This window comes from Lampris incognitus, chromosome 11 (genome assembly GCF_029633865.1).
Source record: "Lampris incognitus isolate fLamInc1 chromosome 11, fLamInc1.hap2, whole genome shotgun sequence".
Taxonomy (NCBI): domain Eukaryota; kingdom Metazoa; phylum Chordata; class Actinopteri; order Lampriformes; family Lampridae; genus Lampris; species Lampris incognitus.
The window spans coordinates 59,691,504-59,712,382 of record NC_079221.1 but is presented as its reverse complement, the minus strand read 5'-3'; the positions used below and the strand labels follow the sequence as shown (position 1 = coordinate 59,712,382).

Below are 20,879 nucleotides of genomic sequence, written 5' to 3'. Positions count from 1 at the left end.
CTTCACACACAACCCAGTAAACCAACAAATACAGGAACAAGTTAAACCAGACTGTCTAGGCTGTTTCTGTCCTTCACACACAACCCAGTAAACTAACAAATAGAGGGACAAGTTAAACCAGAATGTTCCTGTCGTTCACACACAACCCAGTAAACCAACAAATAGAGGAACAATTAAACCAGACTGTCTAGACCAGTGTTTCTCAACCGGGGGTCCGCGGACCCCTAGTGGTCCGTGGTGTAATTGCAAGGGGTCCGTGAAAATAAAATATCTTTAAAAAAAAGATCCTATGACATTTATAGAAATAGGATTATTTTACTCAAATGTGACTGAAACCTTTATCTACCTAAACCATAAAGGGTAACAGGACTTTTTTCTCTAATTACATCTGTTTCACAAGTGTAATTTATTGTATTTTAATAAGAGATCTCGCTCCCGTTTGCATTGTTAAAAGTTACTGCATAAAAATTCTGTTGTTACATATATCTGAAAGTTACTGAATACATATTCTGTTTTGTTACATATATCTGAAAGTTACTTCATAAGAATTCTGTTTTGTTAACTATATCTAAGTTACAACTGAAAGCTCTTATTTTTGCCCCAAAGAGTGAATAAATGCTATAATGCAATTTAAAATGCAGTTTCTACTGTTTCTATCAAATTGCAACCCCCCTCCCCCAAGATCAGGTGGAGGGGTCCTCAGGGTAGATAAAAAATACGCAGGGGGTCCAGGACCCCAAAAAGGTTGAGAACCACTGGTCTAGACTGTTCCTGTCCTTCACACACAACCCAGTAAACCAAGAAATAGAGGAACAATTTAAACCAGACTGTCTAGGCTGTTCCTGTCCTTCACACACAACCCAGTAAACCAACAAATAGAGGAACAAGTTCAAAGACTTTCAGTAAATGACTGGTAGAAAATACACAAGATGATGTTACACACATTAAAGGAGTTAAACTTCCGCAGTAAGTGAATTCTTTGTTGTCCATGCTTGACAATCGAATCTGTGTTCACATCAAACTTGAGTTTGGAGTCGAACACAGTTCCCAAGTACTTATAAGTGTCAATAATTAGAACATCCTCGCCATGTATAGTGCTAGCTCTGGGTTTATCACTGTTCCTCCTAAAATCAATGATAAGTTCCTTAGTTTTTGGCACATTAAGGTCAAGGAAGTTATCATTGCACCAATCAACAAAGGCAGGTAGGGAGGGCACAACCATGATCTGACTGAGCCCTGAAGAAGAGACAAAAGTGCAGTATCCCCAGAGAATTTCACCAGGTAGCCACCCTCTTTAGAAGACCTGCGGCTGACTGTATACACAATAAAAAGCAGGGGGGAAAGAATGCAACCTTGCGGTGAGCCCGTTTGAGACCAGGACATGGGACATGACTCCATTAACTAAAATCTGCTGGGTTCTGTCTGTTAAAAAGTTTAAAAGCCGATCAGGTAAATTAAAATAAGAAACAAGCCACTTGATCAAAATGTGAGGTTGCATCTTGTTGAAAGCCGAAGAGAAGTCAGCAAATAGATGTCTCACATGAGACTTGGGTTTCTCCAGGTGCTTATATACTCTGTCAAGGATAAAGAGTTTTGCATCCTCCACACCCTTGCAAGCGTGATAAGCAAACTACAAGGGGTCAAATTTGCCATCAACTAGGGAGACAACTTCATCCTTTAAAATTTCCTCAAAGCTTTTCATCGCAAGTGATGTAAGTGCAACAGGTCTGAACTCATTTAGTTCTCTGGAATTTTTTGATTTCAGATTAGGGATTAAAGTGGAAGTTTTCCAGAGGGAAGGTAACTGGCAACAATCGGCACACATCTGAAAGAGTTTAGTAAAGACCTCATGAATGCATTGATTGATCAATCATCACATTATTACTACTTAGAAATGAATGCAATAAATATTGAAATGATAAAATGGAAATACATTGATGTATAACATGTATGGGTCAATGTTTTGTTACTCAGAAAAAAAGGATTGAGAAATTGTAGCGTAAGCTAGCTAGCAGCTTATTTAACATCTTGAGCACTGCTCAACTCTAACTCCATATGCACGAAAAGCAATACACTGATTTGTTGCCAATGTTGCATTGGTTGTTATTGGTTTTCCCCCTTATGGTGTGGGAAGCGGCCTCACCCAGTACCGTCCATGCAGTGTCTTTGTCCACATCTGCGTTTAACTTTTGTCTTTGTTTGATGCCTGGGAGAGCTTGGTCTGCTGCATCCTGTGGGCCCAGGGACCACGGCCCTGCCTGGAGCTGCGACCGAGGAGGCAACACCGAGGGTGGTCTGACAGGATGTGGAAGTGGGGCAGACTATGCTAACTGCTAGCCCATGCAGACCGGCAGTTCTGATAACACCAAGGGCGGTGGCCTCGCCTGGCATTGACTGGTGCTAGGAGAGCTGGTGTTGGATCAGCTGGGGGAGCCTGGTCTGCTGCGTCTGGTGGGCCCAATGACCACAGCCCCTGCCTGGAGCTGCACCCGAGGAAGATGCACCGAGGGCAGTATGACAAGATGCAGAAGCGGGGCAGGCTAAGCTAAATGCTAGCCCCCACAGACTAGCAGTTCTGACAGTCATCCTGGCTGGCGCTCGTTCCCTTGGACAGTGATGTTTTTTGTTTAGTTTGGATATATGTTTGATATTCTTAGTGCCAGTCCCAAGCCCGGATAAATGGGAAGGGTTGCGTCAGGAAGGGCATGTGGCGTAAAATCTTTGCCAAATCAAATGTGTGGATCATAAATCAGATGTCCATACTGGATCGGTCGAGGCCTGGGTTACCAACGACTGCCACCGGTGCTGTTGGCTAGCAGGGTGCCAGTGGAAACTATGCTACTATTGGGCAAAAGAGAAGGACATCGGGAAGACATATCCAGAGGCAGTGAGAGAGGAGAAAGGGTAGGAGTGTGGAGGTGAGACTCAGAACTTTGAATGTTGGCACTATGACTGGTAAAGGGAGAGAGCTGGCTGATATGACGGAGAGAATAAAGTTAGGTATACTGTGTGTACAAGAGACCAGGTGGGAGGAAGTAAAGCCAAGGGCATCGGAGGTGGGTTCAAACTCTTCTACCATGGTGCGAATTGGAGGAGAAATGGGGTGGGGGTAATTCTGAAGGAAGAGTATGTCAAGAGTGTGCTGGAGGTGAAGAGAGTGTCAGACAGAGTGATGAGTATGAAGCTGGAAATTGAAGGTGTATTGCTGAATGTTATCAGCGCATATGCCCCACAAGTTGGGTGTGAGATTTAAGAGAAAGAAGAATTCTGGAGTGAGTTCGATGAAGTGGTGGAGAGAGTACCCAAGGAGGAGAAAGTGGTGATTGGAGCGGACTTCAATGGACACGTTGGTGAAGGAAACAGAGGTGATGAGGAGGTGATGGGTAGGTATGGTATCAAGGAGAGACATGTGGAAGGACATATGGTGGTGGATTTCATGAAAAGGATGGAAATGGCTGTGGTGAATACATATTTAAAGAAGAGGGAGGAACACAGGGTGATGTATAAGAGTGGAGGAAAGTGCACACAGGTGGACTCTATCTTATGTAGAAGGCGCGATCTGAAAGGGATTGGATGACTGCAAGGTGGTGACAGGGGAGAACGTAGCTAGGCGGCATCAGATGTTGGTCTGTAGGATGAGTGGAGACCAAGAAGGGGAAGAGAGTGAAGGCAGAGCCAAAGATCAAATGGTGGAAGTTGAAGAAGGAAGACTGTTGTGTGGAGTTCAGGCAGGAGTTAAGACAGGCACTGGGTGGTAGTGAAGAGTTGCCAGATGGCTGGGCAAGCACTGCAGAAATAGTGAGGGAGACAGCTCGGAAGGTACTTGGTGTGTCATCTGGACAGAAGAAGAAAGACAAGGAGACATGGTGGTGGGATGAGGAAGTACAGCAAAGTATACAGAGGAAGAGGTTGGCAAAGAAGAAGTGGGATAGTCAGAGAGATGAAGAAAGTAGATGGGAGTACAAGGAGATGCAGCGTAAAGCGAAGACAGAGGTGGTAAAGGCAAAGGAAAAGGCGTATGGTGAGTTGTATGAGAGGTTAGACACTAAAGAAGGAGAAAAGGACTTGTAACTATTGTCTAGACAGGGACCGAGCTGGGAAGGATGTGCAGCAGGTTCAGGCGATCAAGGATAGAGATGGAAATGTGCTGACAGGCGAGGCGAGTGTGTTGAGAAGGTGGAAGGAGTACTTTGAGGGGCTGATGAATGAAGAAAATGAGACAGAAGGTTGGATGATGTGGGGATAGTGAATCAGGAAGTGCAGTGGATTAACAAGGAGGAAGAGAGGGCAGCTATGAAGAGGATGAAGAGTGGAAAGGCGTGTCCACGGTGGCGTAGCGGTCTAAGCATCGGCTTGGTGTCGATGCAGTTGCCCACTGGGGACCGGGGTTCGCGCCCCGGTCTCGTCAGATCCGACTATGGCCGGACTCGATGAAGCAGCAATCATTGGCAACGCTGTCTTCGGGAGGGGGGCGGAGTCGGCTTGTGTTCGTCATGTGAATGCGTCTCTGTGTGTGTCGGAAAAACAGTGGTTCGTCTTGGATTCGCCTTGTCACGAAAGTGGGGAGGCGCTTTCCTTCGAGACTGCCGGCCGGAGAGATGCAGTTGGCGAACGCATGCAATACGAGGGTGGGTGTTTGAATTAAAATAGGGATCAATTGGCCACTAAATTGGGAAAAATCAGAAATAAATAAAAAAAAAAAAAGAGTGGAAAGGCAGTTGGTCCTGATGACATACCTGTGGAGGCATGGAGATGTTTAGGAGAGATGTTAGTGGCGTTTTTAACTAGATTGTTTAACACAATCTTGTAAAGTGAGAGGATGCCTGAGGAGTGGAGAAGAAGCATACTGGTACCGATTTTCCAGAACAAGGGTGATGTGCAGAACTGTAGCAACTACAGAGGTATAAAGTTGATCAGCCACAGCATGAAGATATGGGAAAGAGTAATAGAAGCTAGGTTAAGAGGAGAGGTGATGATCAGCGAGCAGCAGTATGGTTTCATGCCACAAAAGAGCACCACAGATGTGACGTGTTTTGAGAATGTTGATGGAGAAGTATAGAGAAGGTCAGAAGGAGTTACATTGTGTCTTTGTGGATTTAGAGAAAGCATGTGACAGGGTGCCGAGAGAGGAGGTGTGGTATTGTATGAGAAAGTCGGGAGTGGCAGAGAAGTATGTAGGAGTGGTGCAGGATATGTATGAGGGCAGTGTGACAGCGGTGAGGTGTGTGGTTGGAATGACAGATGGGTTCAAGGTGGAGGTGGGATTAAGGATTGGCTCTGAGCCCTGTCTTGTTTGCAATGGTGATGGACAGGTTGACGGACGAGATCAGACAGGAGTCTCTATGGAGTATGATGTTTGCGGATGACATCGTGATCTGTAGCGAGAGTAGGGTGCAGGTTGAGGAGAGCCTGGAGAGCGGGAGGCATGCACTGGAGAGAAGAGGAATGAAAGCCAGAAGGAGGAAGATGGAATACCTATGCGTGAACGAGAGGGAGGACAGTGGAATGGTCAGGATGCAAGGAGTGGAGGGGACGAAGGCGTATGAGATTAAATACTTGGGGTGAACTGTCCAAAGTAATGGGGAGTGCAGGAGAGAGGTGAAGAAGAGAGTGCAGGCAGGGTGGAGTGGGTGGAGAAGAGTGTCAGGAGTGATGTGTGACAGAAGGGTACCAGCAAGAGTTAAAGGGAAAGTTTACAAGATGGTGGTGAGACCAGCTATGTTATATGGTTTGGAGACAGTGGCACTGATGAAAAGACAGGAGGAGGAGCTGGAGGTGGCAGAGTTGACGATGCTAAGATTTTCACTGGGAGTGACGAAGAAGGGCAGGATTAGGAACTAGTATATTAGAGGGACATCTCAGGTTGGACAGTTTGGAGACAAAGCAAGAGAGGCAAGACTGAGATGATTTGGACATGTGTGGAGGAGAGATGCTGGGGATATTGGGAGAAGGATGCTGAATATGAAGTTGCCAGGGAAGAAGAGAAGAGGAAGGCCAAAGAGGTTTATGGATGTGGTGAGGGAAGACATGCAGGTGGCTGGTGTGACAGAGGAAGATGCAGAGGACAGGAAGAGATGGAAACGGATGATCCGCGGTGGCGACCCCTAACGGGAGCAGCCGAAAGTAGTAGTAGTAATAGTAGTAGATTGAATAGTCCATTAAATGTGATTTCCCTTCCAGGCTTTTAGAGAATCTTGAGTACTTAAGATGAAGTGTTGACTGCACACACACACTTCTGGAAGAGGTTGCACAGGTGTTGGTTGGACAACTTGCATAAAGTCCACCTCTCTGACTGCCTCTCCTTGTCTGTTTATAATAAATGTTCAATTCTGGGTTTTTAAGTTTGTTTGCCATACAAAATGCCCCATGCTCAACCTTTCAGCATCTTGTATTCTACATTTTCTTTCAATGTATTTAATACTTTTATCCTATTTCAAAGATGTATAGATGACCGCTTTTCTAGTGCTTTCTTTTGCAAACTCAGCATTGTTTACCCCACTGGCATGGAGCGGGAGGAGGCATACAGACTGCATTTATTAAGTCTGTATATAGTTTGTGTATAGTGTGGGTAACGTGTGTGTGTTGCCTGTGTTGTACCCTGGCCATACGTCTCCACTCTGGCAGCAGGGCCTGACAGGGGCCACACCAGGGAGCGTAGAAATCCACCATCCAGATCTGCCCTGTAGCTCTACCTGGAAGCACAACACATAAAACCAGTACACATAAAACTAATAAAAATGACCACAACAGAATGCAACCTAACAATGCTCTCAGCTCTATAGCACCACAATATTAATGACACAAGTGAGGCAAAACTGTTAATAGTAGTTACATAGGATCAAATAGTGGCTAATACTGGTTACATACAACAAGATAATGGTTTATACTGGTTAAGTAGTACCAACTACAGTTACAGTGTACAATGTACAGTTGTATATACTGTACACTGTACATATACTGGTCCACTCTGTCATGTCCACCTACCTCAGGCATGTATGCAAGTAACCTGCTGACATCTAGTTCAGCATCTCTGATATATTCTCTGCACCACTGCACCTTATCACCTCTTATTTCATCTGTGTAAGTCAGTCCTTGTGTATATATGTGAAGATTGTTGTGTTGTTCTTCTGTGTTAAGGGCACTGAGAGCCATGAAACTGGAGTCACACCCCATGTGTGTGCAAACCTACATGACAAATAAAACCTGAATGATTCTGAAGTCGTGGTCACTACCAGAATGAGTGGCTAGTGGCTGGATACTGGCAGAAGTGATGTGTGATTAAAGGGTAACATAACACGTTGTTTCATTTGTCTTTGTCCTGCACATACTGTGAAAAATGCAGATTTGATGGGTGGAGAGGGAGTTGGAGAAAGGGTGTGTGTCTCTAAAAACAGAGGCATAGAGATGAAGGTTTACCAGTTTGTAATCTTTTGTTAGTTTCTGCACACAAATGTCAGACTATTGAGATCTGTTTGGTGCTGCATCAATAGTCAGGGTGGTGCAGCAGGGTGGCAACATGAAAGCTGTTTTGTTTTCCACTGAGAGAAGTTTATGTTTCTTCAGGATAAAAGGCATGTTGACATGTTTAATTACACTTGAATAGAGGGACGTGTGTGCGTGAGAGAGAGAGAGAGACAGAGAGAGAGAGAGATTGCTCATGTGCTTGTGGGCTTACCTTTAACTTTCTCTTGGAAGGTGTGAGGGTCTAAAACAAATACCGATGGATTAACAAGGTCCTGTAGGTAATGGGAGACAGAACACACACACACACATATGAAGAGAGTCAGACACACACTGTGACACACTGATGCTCACACGGAGATACACAAAAACCCAGACAGACAGGCATGCGAACAGACAGAACAAGACTCCAATAGACAGAACCAGAACCAGAATCAGTCATGTGTATTGGCCATGTATGTTTGCACATACATGGAATGTGACTCTAGTTTCATGGCTCTCTCAGTGTCATGTCCACAGTTTTCAGTGTGTTCAGCTGCAGGTTGTTATGGCCACACCAGAGTGCCAGCTGATCAACCTCCTGTCTATATGCAGACTCGTCACCATCCTGGATAAAGCCAATGATGGCTGTGTCGTCCGCAAACCTCTGGAGTTTAACAGACGGGTCACCTGAGGTGCAGTCATTTGTGTAGAGGGAGAAGAGTAGAGGGGACAGTACACATCCCTGGGGGATGCCAGTGCTGATTGTCCAGGTACTGGAAGTGACATTCTACAGCCTCACCAGCCGCCTCCTGTCTGTCAGGAAGTTTTTAATCACTGGCAGATGGGGGCTGGTACAGTGAGCGTTCGAGGATATCTGGGATGATGGTATTGAACGCTGAGCTGAAGTCCACAAACAGGACCCTTGCATACGTCCCCGGGGAGCCGAGGTGTTGGAAGATGTAGTGCAATCCCATGTTAATTGCATCATTCACTGACCTGTTTACTCAGTAGGCCAACTACAGGGGGTCGAGCAGGGGGCCGGTGATTTCCTTCAGGTGGGCCAACACATTACATTACATTACATTACATTACAGTCATTTAGCCGATGCTTTTATCCAAAGCGACTGACAATAAGTGCATCATTTAACGCAGGAAATCAGTAGAACTGCTAGTCATCAGAGGTCATAAGTGCATCTATACAAGCATCTAAGAGCAAAAACAGTGCTACAGTAAAAGCGCAAGAAAGATAATTTTTTTTCCTCAAAGGATTTCATGACCACAGACTTTAGGGCAACAGGCCTGTCGTCATTTAATCCTGTGATACGGGGTTTCTTGGGTACTGGGATTAGAGTGGAGCTCTTGAAGCAGAAGGGGACTTCACACAGCATGGTTCAGCCACCAGACAGGGCAGGGACAGACGACAATGGACAGTTAAGTCTGCAGAGAAAATCACTGGTGCCAACCTGCCCTCCATTCAGGACTTGTACACCTCCAGAGCCAGAAAACAGGCAGGCAACATCACTGCAGACCCATCACCCCCTGGTCACAACTGGGCTGTCACGACCATGACATTGTAGTTGGCGACTAATTGTCATACAAATAACCATGATTAACGATTTAATTGTCTTTTGGGGGGGGGCTTTCCCCCCCTTTTCTCCAGAGGGACGTAGCACGTGGGAGGATCACGCTATTCCCCCTAGTTTCCCCTCCCCCGAACAGGCGCCCCGACTGACCACAGGAGGCGCTAGTGCGGTGACCAGGACAAACACCCACATCTGGCTTCCCACCCGCAGACACAGCCAATTGCGTCTGTAGGGACGTCCGACCAAGCCGGAGGCAACATGGGGATTCGAACCGGCGATTCCCGTGTTGGTAGGCAATGGAATAGACCGCTACGCTACCCGCACACCCTTAGTTGTCTTTTTCTGATCAATTTATGCCATTATCGTAGTATAAGCCTCGTCATAGTTCAATAATACACGTACACCTTATGAAGGAGAGCCATTCACTGGCATCAAACACCGAACATGAATAAACAAGTATTACTAGCGCCGAACACCGAACATGAATAAACACGTATTACTGGCACCGAACATGAATAAACAAGTATTACTGACATCGAACATGAATAAACAAGTATTACTGGCACCGAACATGAATAAACACGTATTACTGGCACCGAACATGAATAAACACGTATTACTGGCGCCGAACACCGAACATGAATAAACAAGTATTACTGGCACCGAACATGAATAAGCAAGTATTACTGACACCGGACACCGAACATGAATAAACAAGTATTACTAGCGCCGAACACCGAACATGAATAAACAAGTATTACTGGCACCGAACATGAATAAACAAGTATTACTAGCGCTGAACACTGAACATGAATAAACACGTATTACTAGCGCTGAACATGAATAAACAAGTATTACTAGCGCTGAACACTGAACATGAATAAACAAGTATTACTGACACCGGACACCGAACATGAATAAACAAGTATTACTGACACCGGACAGCGAACATGAATAAACAAGTATTACTAGCGCCGAACACCGAACATGAATAAACAAGTATTACTAGCGCCGAACATGAATAAACAAGTATTACTAGCGCTGAACACTGAACATGAATAAACAAGTATTACTGGCACCGAACATGAATAAACAAATATTACTGGCCCCGAACATGAATAAACAAGTATTACTAGCGCTGAACACCGAACATGAATAAACAAGTATTACTGGCACCGAACATGAATAAACAAATATTACTAACACCGAACATGAATAAACACATATTACTGGCACCGAACATGAATAAACACATATTAAGTTTCTGTTTGCCTTTTACACTTTGTCAACAAAAAGTGCACATGGCAGATATGACATAACAACCTAAATATACAAAGCCTATTATCGAAATATACTAAGAAATTATTAAAATGGAAGGTACCAAAAAAAAGGCCAACCAAGTTTGCCTATTGCAGCCACAGTGTCAGAACCATCATCCGTGGCAATGCACAGCCACAATGTCAGAACCATTATCTGAGCATCGAGTTGACTGATCACTGCCAGCTGTTTCCAGCTTCCACCTTCGTGAGCGGCGGCTTCGTGAAATCGACAGCTTTTTTTTTTACTAGTTCCTTATAATCTGCCCTAACCTCCTCATTTTGTTCGGATTTAGCTATTTTCTGTGATCAGTTCACTTATCGCTAGATTCTCTAGTTTCTTTCTTATACGAATCTTGTGTTTAGTAGGTAGCTTCCTGTTCCCAGTTTGTTAGCTTTGAGCTTAGCCTAGCTTAGCAGTTAGCTCTACTACATTCGCAGTCAAAGCAGCCTCGTTAAAACGATGGTTTGTGGTGACTGCTCCGTAGTTACAGACAGGTTGTCTCTACTAGAGAGACGTGTCCGTGAGTTAGAGCGGCTGCTTTCGGCTAGGATTACGTTAGATGTGACGGGCACTCCAGATAGCCTTAGCCCCGGGCCTGACAGCAGGCCTGCTATTGTTAGCACTAGCTCAGTAGCCCCGGGCCTGACAGCAGACCTGCTATTGTTAGCACTAGCTCAGCTTCGTCGGCAGATGCGGCGGAGTTTGTCTCTGTTTACCGGCGTGGGAAGGCTCGAAAGAGCAAGCCACCGGTCGTGTGGCCTGGTCTGCAGTCACCTCTCCCGACTGCAAACCGGTTTTCATCACTCACCAGCCCTGTTGGTAGTCCTACCGGCCATCGTGCTTCTCCCCCTTCTGCCGACAGAGTAAAAAAAACGCACGCTAGTGATAGGAGATTCCATTACCCGCAATGTTAGATTAGCTTCGCCAGCCTTGGTTCACCGTTTACCCGGGGCCAGAGTCTCCGACATAGAGGCTAATCTTAGGGTGCTGGCATCACGGAGGGAGAGTCAGGGAACCCAGGCACACAGCTCCACTACTTTCAGCAACATTGTTATTCATGTCGGCACCAATAATGCTAGGATGAAGCAATCAGAGATCACAAAAGCCGGCCTAGTCAGAATGCTTGAGTTTGCCAGAAAGATATGTTGGCATCGATTAATTGTCTCTGGTCCCTTACCTGTGAGGGGTAATGATGAGATGTACAGTAGGCTCACCTCAATGAACCGCTGGCTGGCTCGTTAATGTAATGAGCAGGGATTCGGCTTCGTTGATAACTGTTCTTCCTTCTGGGGCCACCCTTCCCTGCTGAAAGCGGACGGCATTCACCCTATTGGGGAAGGCGCCGCTCTTTTGTCTAGCAATATAGACAGCTGTTTACATTTAGTTTGACACTAGGGACTTATCATTCAGCAGGTCGCAGGTGATTAGAGAGCCTGCTAGGTTTAAATCTAGTGCGGATGTGAAGTCAAGTAGTGTAATTAATATGATTAGTCAGGGAATTTCTCATAGTGTAGATTATCAGCCTGATAGCTTGGTCTATAACATTGAGACTGTCTCCCTACCCTGCTGTATTGCTCCCAAGCTCTCCTCTCCTAAATGTGTGAATCACAATAATCTAGTAATTATTCCTACCACTGGTAGTGGTGAGATGTGCAACAAAGTACCTAATAATCTACAAAACCAAACAGCTAATGTTATTAAGAATGTGACCACATATCGTCCAAAGTGTTGGTGGCCAAAACTGTCAACAAGGTGTCTAATTCCAATTAATCTTTCACCTATTACTGGCTCTAAAGCTCTGCCTACTACTGATCACTTCCACAAGATGCTTAAATTTGGTTTCATAAATATCAGATCACTGTCTACCAAAGCCTTACTAATAAATGATCTGATTCTTGAACATAGTTTTGATATGATTGGGTTACGTGAAACATGGCTGAAACCAAATGTTTTCCTACCCTTAAATGAAGCTTCCCCACCGGACTATACTTATGCCCATGTAGCTCGGGCAAATAAACAAGGTGGGGGTGTTGCCTTAATATATAAATCTATTTTCAATCTGACTTCTAGATTTGAATCTAAATTCCAGTCTTTTGAATCTCTTGTTCTTGGTCCATCTCCCTCAGCCATGAATAGACCCGGCTCAGTCCAAATTGTGATACTCTATCGGCCTCCTGGCTGTTACTCGTTATTTCTTGAAGAATTTGGAGAATTTGTCTCAGGCCTTGTTACTCACTCTGATGAGATTCTAATTCCAGGTGATTTCAATATGCATCTGAATGAGGCTGCTGATCCTCTAAGTAAAGCCTTTCTGGCACTAGTTGATGCTTTTAGGTTCACTCAGTCTGGTCAAGAGTCAACTCATTGCAGTGGTAACACCCTTGATTTGGTTTTATCTAAAGGAATAGCTGTTTCTGATCTGAATGTCTTACCAACCACATCTGCTGTGTCAGATCATTTTCTCATCAAATTTGAAGTTTTATTGGCCTGTCCAGTTAATGTCAGCACAGATGTAATTGCCACTCGCCATATCGGTCCCTCCACTCTAGCTGCATTTGGCCAGGAGCTGCCTGAAGTCTTGGCTCCTTTCACTGTGGTAAATGACTCTGGTGAAAATCTCCCTAGTGACTTAAATGTGGCCCTCTCTAGTCTCGTCGTTTCAGTTGCACCTCCCACTACCAGAGCTAGGTGACTAAAGAGGCCTACACCCAGGAGACACGTGCTCTTAAGCGGACCTTAAACAATATTAGTTCTTCAAGTCCATCTACTCCTGCAGATCCTGTCATACTAAATTCATATCTACACAATGAGTCACTGACAGTTCCAGTTATTACAGCTTTTGAGACTATCTCTCTTGATACTTTGACTAAGTTCGGGTCAGCTTCTAAACCAACTGCTTGCCTACTTGATCCCTTACCAGCAAAACTTTTTGAAGACCCCTGGCCTTTTCTTGGACCTACAATGCTAGACATTGTTAATTTATCACTTACTACTGGCATTGTTCCCAGCAGTTTTAAGACAGCTGTGGTTAAACCTCTACTTAAAAAACCGTACCTCAATCCAGCATCTCTTAATAACTATCGGCCAGTCTCTAATCTTCCATTCTTCTCTAAAGTACTAGAGTTGTGTATTAACAACTTTCAACCCATATAGAAGAAAACCATCTATATGAACCTTTTCAATCGGCTTTCAGGCCCTGTCACTCCACTGAAACTGCTCTGACCAGAGTGGTGAACGATCTTTTACTGGCTATGGACTCTGATTCCACTTCTGTGCTTCTACGACATGACCTCAGTGCAGCCTTTGACACCATTGATCACTGCATACTATTAGATAGATTAAATTTTAATTTTGGTGTCTCTGTCTTAGCTCTCTCTTGGCTTAAGTCCTACTTATCTGGAAGAACACATTGCGTCTGCTATAGTAATATTATATCAAACTTTTCTGACGTTAAATATGGTGTGCCTCAGGGCTCAGTTCTTGGCCCTCTACTTTTCTCTCTTTACATTACACCTCTTGGCCAAATTATACGCAGTTACGGAATAAATTTCCATTGCTATGCTGATGATACTCAGCTGTATGTGCCTATAAGGGCTGATGATCATACTCAAATGACTAACTTAGAGGCCTGCTTGACTGCTGTGAAAAACTGGATCTCACTTAATTTTCTGCTTTTAAATTTGGATAAAACTGAGATGCTGGTCATTGGCCCTGCTAGACACAGACACCAATTTGATCAATTAACGATTGCAATCGACAACTCTGTGGTTTCACAAAGTATGGCAGCCAAAAATCTTTGTGTTACGTTTGATTCCAGCCTTTCCTTTGATAAGCACATTAAAGAAATCACGAAGACTGCCTTTTTTCACTTACGTAACAGCTAAAATTCGGTCTTTTCTCTCCATGGCTGACGTAGAGACTCTAATACAGGCATTTGTTTCATCCAGACTTGATTACTGTAATGTTCTGTTCTCAGGTCTGCCACATTCTAGTACTAAAAGTCTTCAGATGGTTCAGAATGCTGCAGCTAGAATCCTAACTAAATCTAGGAAATTTGACCATATTACACCAATTCTTACCTCCCTTCATTGGCTTCCCTATCCATGTTAGATCAGAATACAAGGTGCTTCTGCTGACTTATAAAATCCTAAATGGGCTTGCTCCATCCTACCTGTCTGATCTCCTTAAACCTTACATGCCATCTCGAGCTCTTCGTTCTCAAAATACAGGGCTCCTGTGTGTACCCAAAGTTAAAAAGAAGTCAGCTGGTGGCAGGGCCTTTTCCTATCGGGCTCCATTTTTGTGGAATAAACTGCCTGCTGCTGTCAGACAATCGGAGTCTGTTGAGTCCTTTAAAGCCAAACTTAAAACTCATCTTTTTGCCTTAGCTTACAATTAGTTGCCTTTAAATTGAGTGCTTCACCACCTGTACTACATGGCGGGTTGGTTTTCTGTCTCAATGAATTTACCAACCACTGTTCTGCCGACGGGATTATAGAGTATAGATTATCACTAGTTGATGACTTAATTGATTATGGCTAATGACTATTGCAAACTGTTCTCTTCGCTAACATGTCTTTTCTCTCTCTCTGAATGATGTCTTCTCCTTTCTCTTTTTTCTGTGTTTGAATGGTGTCATGTGAGTCTCCCTTGTTTGCACTTGCAGTCGGTTCTCCTCCCAGGTCTCCGTGGTGATGGTGGTTGCCACTTGGACGCTGCCTGCCATTCCGCTCCTCACATAAAAAATTTTTACATGATGATGCTGGTCACGTGGCTTGGGTCCTGGACTGTTCCGATGGCGTCTGGACACTGCTTGACATCCTGTGCATCATATTCTTCATAAATTTTATAAGTCTATTATAATTCTGTTATCCTCTTTCAATGATGTATTAGGTAAATTGCGTAAACACAACATCTATTGCACGCTGTCCGTCTTGGGAGAGAGATCCCTCCTCTGTTGCTCTCCCTGAGGTTTCTTCCTATTTTTTCTCCTTGTTAAAAGTTTTTTTTAGGGAGTTGTTCCTTATCTGATGAGAGGGTCTAAGGACAAGACGTTGTGTTGCTGTTAAGCCCACTGAGGCAAATTTGTAATTTGTGATATTGGGCTATACAAATAAAATTTATTTGGTTTGAACTGTGGTGATGCACAGCCACAGTGTCAGAACCATTATCCGTGGTGATGCACAGCCACAATGTCAGAACCATTATCCGTGTTGATGCACAGCCACAATTTCAGAACCATTATCTGTGTTGATGCTCATCTACTGCCCGGTCTGCTGAAGCAGACGGAAGGCCTCCTGCAGGTGTGTCAGCTGTGTGGTTCTCTGGTGTACATCCTGTGTCTCAACACTTCGACTGGAGAGTCCGGTCAGTGGCGAGGTCATGTATTGTTAAGCTCCTGCAGGTGTGTCAGCTGTGTGGTTCTCTGGTGTGCATCTTGTGTCTCAACACTTCGACTGGAGAGTCCAGTCAGTGGCGAGGTAATGTATTGTTAAGCTCATGTATGGGGTCATATTTGAGCTTGACCACATGTCTGTAGAGGCTGAGTAAAAGTCCGTTTCTGTTAAATCCTTGATGATGTCATCTTTCACCTGGCTGTGTTAATTGGGGACTGCAGGTTTGGAGATGTATGTTCTTCCATCTTGTGGGGACTGCAGGTTTGGAGATGTACGTTCTTCCATCTTGTGGGAACTGCAGGTTTGGAGATGTACGTTCTTCCATCTTGTGGGAACTGCAGGTTTGGAGATGTACGTTCTTCCTGGTAATTTGTACTGCTTGTCACAGTTTTGCAGCTTTTCTTTAAATGCTGGCTTTTCAACTGTATTGAACGGTTGCATCTCTTTGGCTATATGCCGCATTACACTGCCTGTTAACGTGCGCCATCTGGTACTACCACGTTTATATTTAGATACGCATCCGAAAGCTTCAAGAACAGCCAACTGCAGGGATGGAACTGCAGTGGTGGCTGTCTTTCCAAGTTTGGCAAATTGGGTGGGGTGGTGGATCCGTAGATTTTTTATTTTCTTTAAATTTGTGGTAGTAGTGCTTTTGACCGCCACTCTATTTTTGCTGCAAATCCGACAAATCGCCTCCTCCAAGTTATTGGGCTCTCCTTTTTCACCTGGCTTTAAACCACAACGTGCCACAGCGCTGCTGTGGTGTATGGTTTTGCAACTACGTCCATGACGTTAATGCCAACACATCGTCCAAATGCAGTCGTCGAATATTATAGAATGTTAGAGAATATTAGACAATATTTTTGATTATAGAATATTAGATAATATTAAAGAATATTATAGATTATACAAACCCCAATTCCAATGAAGTTGGGACGTTGTGTAAAACGTAAATAAAAACAGAATACAATGATGTGCAAATCCTTTTCCACCTATATTCAACTGAATACACTACAAAGACAAGATATGTAATGTTCAAACTGATAAACTTTGTTTTGCAAATATTCCCTCATTTTGAATTTGATGCCTGCAACACGTTCCAAAGCAGCTGGGACAGGGGCATGTTCACCACTGTGTTACACCACCTTTCCTTTTAACAACACTCAATAAGCGTAAGAACTGAGGACACTAACTGTTGAAGCTTTGTAGGTGGAATCCTTTCCCATTCTTGCTTGATATACGACTTCAGTTGCTCAACAGTCCGGGGTCTCCGTTGTCGTATTTTGCGCTTCATAATGTGCCACACATGTTCAATGGGAGACAGGTCTGGACTGCAGGCAGGCCAGTCCAGTACCCGCACTCTTTTACTACGAAGCCCCGCTGGTGTAACACGTGCAGAATGTGGCTTGGCATTGTCTTGCTGAAATAAGCAGGGACGTCCCTCAAAAAGACGTCGTTTGGATGGCAGCACATGTTGCTCCAAAACCTGTACGTACCTTTCAGCACTAATGGTGCCTTCACAGTATATATGTGAAGATTGTTGTGTTGTAGTGTTGTTATTCTATGTTAAGTACACTGAGAGCCACGAAACCAGTCACATTCCATGTAGGTGTAAACCTACAACATGGAATGTCAATAAACTTGATTCTGATTCCGATTCAGTGAGCTGTTGAAGATCAGTGTGAAAATGGGGGCCAGCTCTTCAGCACAGACTAACCCTAACCCTCTCCAGACTGATGCTGGGTCATTGGCACAAAATCTGTTTTTCAACTTTTCAGAGTTGAAAAGCAGGTCAGAGTTTTTGCCACTCTGATCTCCTGTGTGAGTGTGTTTCTGGCTTTGTTGTACCGAATCCTATCTCCACTCCTGTAGGCTTCTCTTTGGCCTGACGAAGCTGCCTGAGTTTTGCTGTGAACCAGGGCTTATTGTTGTTGAAGGTATAGAAGGTTTTGGTGGGCACACACATCTTCACAAAACCTGATGTAAGATGTCACAGTGTCAGTAAGTTCACCCAAGTCTGTAGATGCAGCCTCAAAAACACTCCAGTCAGTATAGTCTGCCTGGACTGACTGTAGGGCAGGCCTAGAGCTCCAGTTTTGACTCAGAAAAAAAGTTATTTCTAAAAGAAACAAAATTCAGTTTCCCCCAGCCCACAGCAGTGTGACACAAAAGACAAAAACACACATCCCAAATTTCCCAAAAACAACACTACCAAAAACAGAAAGAAAGCAACAACAAAAAAAAACCCACCACAAACAGTTAACAACACAGTCCACTCAGTGCAACACAGTCCAAAAAATTCCACTGTCCAGAGAACGAACGCCAGCCAGGATGACTGTCAGAACTGCCGGTCTGCATGGGCTAGCAGTTAGCTTAGCTCGCACCACTTCTGCGTCCTGTCAGACCGCCCTCGGTATTTCCTCCTTGGGTGCAGCTCCAGGCAGGGCCGTGGTCTCTGGTCCCACTGGATGCAGCAGAGCAGGATCCCCCAGCCAATCCAATACCAGCTCTCCCAGCCAGATACCTCCGACACACCTCCCTGCACTACATACGATGACACTAAAACACAGTCAACGCTAGGCGAGGCCACTGCCAAACCGCCCTCAGTGTTATTGGAACTGCTGGTCTGCATGGACTAGCAGTTAGCTTAGCCTACCCTGCTTCCGTGTCCTGTTAGACCGCCCTTGGCATTACCCGTCGGGTGCAGCTCTGTTCAGGGCCGTGGTATCTGGGCCCACAGGACGCAGCAGACCAAGCTCTCCCAGCCATCAAACGAAGACAAACTTAGACACAGACGTGGACAAAGACACCGCATGGACAGTACTGGGTGAGGCCGGCGCAAATGTGAATTCGCGCCACCATCTTCCCACATTGGCACTGGGCGAGGCTGCTACAAACATTAATTTGCGCCGCCATCTTCCCACACCGGAAGCGGAAGTCACTCTCAGTTTCAACCACAGGCTTTGCAGAGTTTAGTTTCTACCTGTAGATTGGGATAAGACGAATCAGACAGTGATCAGAGAGGCCCAGGGCTGCACGGGGGACAAAGCGATAGGTGTCTATTAATATTGTGTAGCAATGATCCAGAGTGCTTTTGTCTCTGGTGGGACATTAACAGGCTCTAGGCTTTATACTTACCTTGTATTCTTATTCTTATTTTTGTATTAACTTCAAAGGAAGGAGGATATAGTGATATGTGCCCACCGAGCCATTAGGTGGCAGTATTGGTACAAAACACATGCTGTCTGTATTTTGGCAGTTCATGGTTGAGGTTTGTTCTGTTAAAATCGCCAAAGATAATGAGCAGGGAGTCTAGATATTTGTGCTCAATGTTTGTAATTTGATCAGCAGGTGTTTTAACGCCTATTTAACATGGGCCTGGGGTGGGATATAGACACCGATCAGAATAAATGATGAAAATTCCCGCTGTGAATAGAATGGTTTACGGTCAATGAAAAAGGTCTCTAAGTGAGGGCTGCATGATTTCTTCAATACTGTGACATCCGTACACCAACCTTTGTTTATGTAGAAGCATATGCCACCACCCCATTTCTTTTCATGATAGCTCAGTTTCGTGGTCCACTTGGAGGAGTTGGAACTGCGACAGATGAAGTGTACTGTCTAGTACATGATCAATAAGCCAGGTTTCAGTGAGGCACAGTGTAATGTTCTGTTATGTAATAAATCAAGCTCAAAAGTAAATCTTGTCTCTGTGTATTTAATCACGTCTTGTCTGCTCCATGGCTGTCACATGTTCTGATCCTAGAACGTTCTGTGCATGAACCTTAACCCTCTACAATAAACACTATATACCAATACTGCCACCTACTGGCCCAGTGGGCACATCAGTACATCCTCCTTCCTTTGAAGTTAATAAAAAGAATAAGAAGAATAAAAATACAATGTAAGTATAAATTCTAGAGACTGTTAAGTTATAACCAAACTTAGTCATCTAAACATTACACCACATTTTTAACACTTTCCTTTTCAGGCAAAATAACAAACGGGTAAGTCGCATTAAGCTATTGCCACACCTAGTCATTTAAACATTAAACAATATATTTAATACTTCTTTTCAGTACAGGTTTACTGTGAATTTCCTGGCAAGAACGGGTCACCAACAATCAATTTCTCAAAAGAGCCGATCTCCTTTCCATCGAGACAACAACTGAACATCACCAGCTGCAGTGGCTTGGCTACATCCAGAGGATGCCAAACAACAAACTCCTGAAACAAATTCTATACTCCGAACTGACTGAAGGTCAAAGAAAAAGAGAAGCTCTCAAAAAAACGCTACAAGGACTGTATCAAGGGAACGCTGATCACCTTCAACATTGACCCTAATAACTGGGAAAAAGTAGCGGAAAATCGAAAGCACTGGAGAGCTGCCTGACTGGCTGGTTCCATCAAGGCCAAAACTGACAAACGAATGCATGCAGAAGAAAAGTGCTGCCGCCAAAAAATCCGCCAAGAACAGAGAGCCAGAGGAATGGGTCCACCCCCTACTATCCCCTGTCCACGCTGTTCCAGTCTCTTCTATTCTCACCTTGGACTGTCAAGCCATTTTCGTTTCAAGCACACACCTTAATCTCTTGGAAAGGATCCTCAGACACGAGAGATGCCAACAACAATACTCTTTGTTGGCTGCACACTTTTTTCAGAGTCACAAAAAACCATATTCACTAAAAATGAATCACTCAGTGAATCACTGTCCTCATCATCCAAAGGAGTTGAATCAAGTGCGACTGGACTTGGTATATATCCGTGAAGACGTTTCGCCTCTCATCCAAGAGGCTTCCTCAGTTCGTGCCTTTCTGACGAGACCAAGCTAGTCTGACTGGCTGGTGATGAGACTCAGAATTTATCCTCTAGGAGTCGTTGTCAGAGCTATTGATGTCCATAGCTCTTTGTGATCCGATGTTTATCAACGCCCGTCGCTAACAGAGCCACAGGTATGAGTGGCTCTTTTGTGTACCGATGTTTGGCCGCGCCCGTCGTTATCGGAGCTATTGATTTGCATTTGTTTAGCAGCGACGGTGGTTGGGGGTGTTAGTTTCGACTTCATTGTTCAGTGGTCATGAGAGTGGTTGGAGCCGTTAGTGACCGACTGTTGTTCTTGGAGGCTAGGCTTCTTTAG

The 20,879-nt window shown here is 44.5% G+C and overlaps 1 protein-coding gene across 2 annotated transcripts in view; it reads right to left on the bottom strand.

Moving 5' to 3' along the window:
* Window positions 1-20,879, bottom strand: part of dnajc10 (DnaJ (Hsp40) homolog, subfamily C, member 10) — a 180,212-nt gene that overhangs the window by 42,033 nt on the left and 117,300 nt on the right. For both annotated transcript variants that reach the window (XM_056289401.1, XM_056289402.1), the window contains exons 18-19: window positions 7,676-7,736; window positions 6,598-6,692 (exon numbers count right to left, since the gene is read on the bottom strand). In XM_056289401.1, coding sequence (XP_056145376.1) covers window positions 6,598-6,692; window positions 7,676-7,736 — 156 coding nt within the window. The remainder of the gene's footprint in view (window positions 1-6,597; window positions 6,693-7,675; window positions 7,737-20,879) is intronic.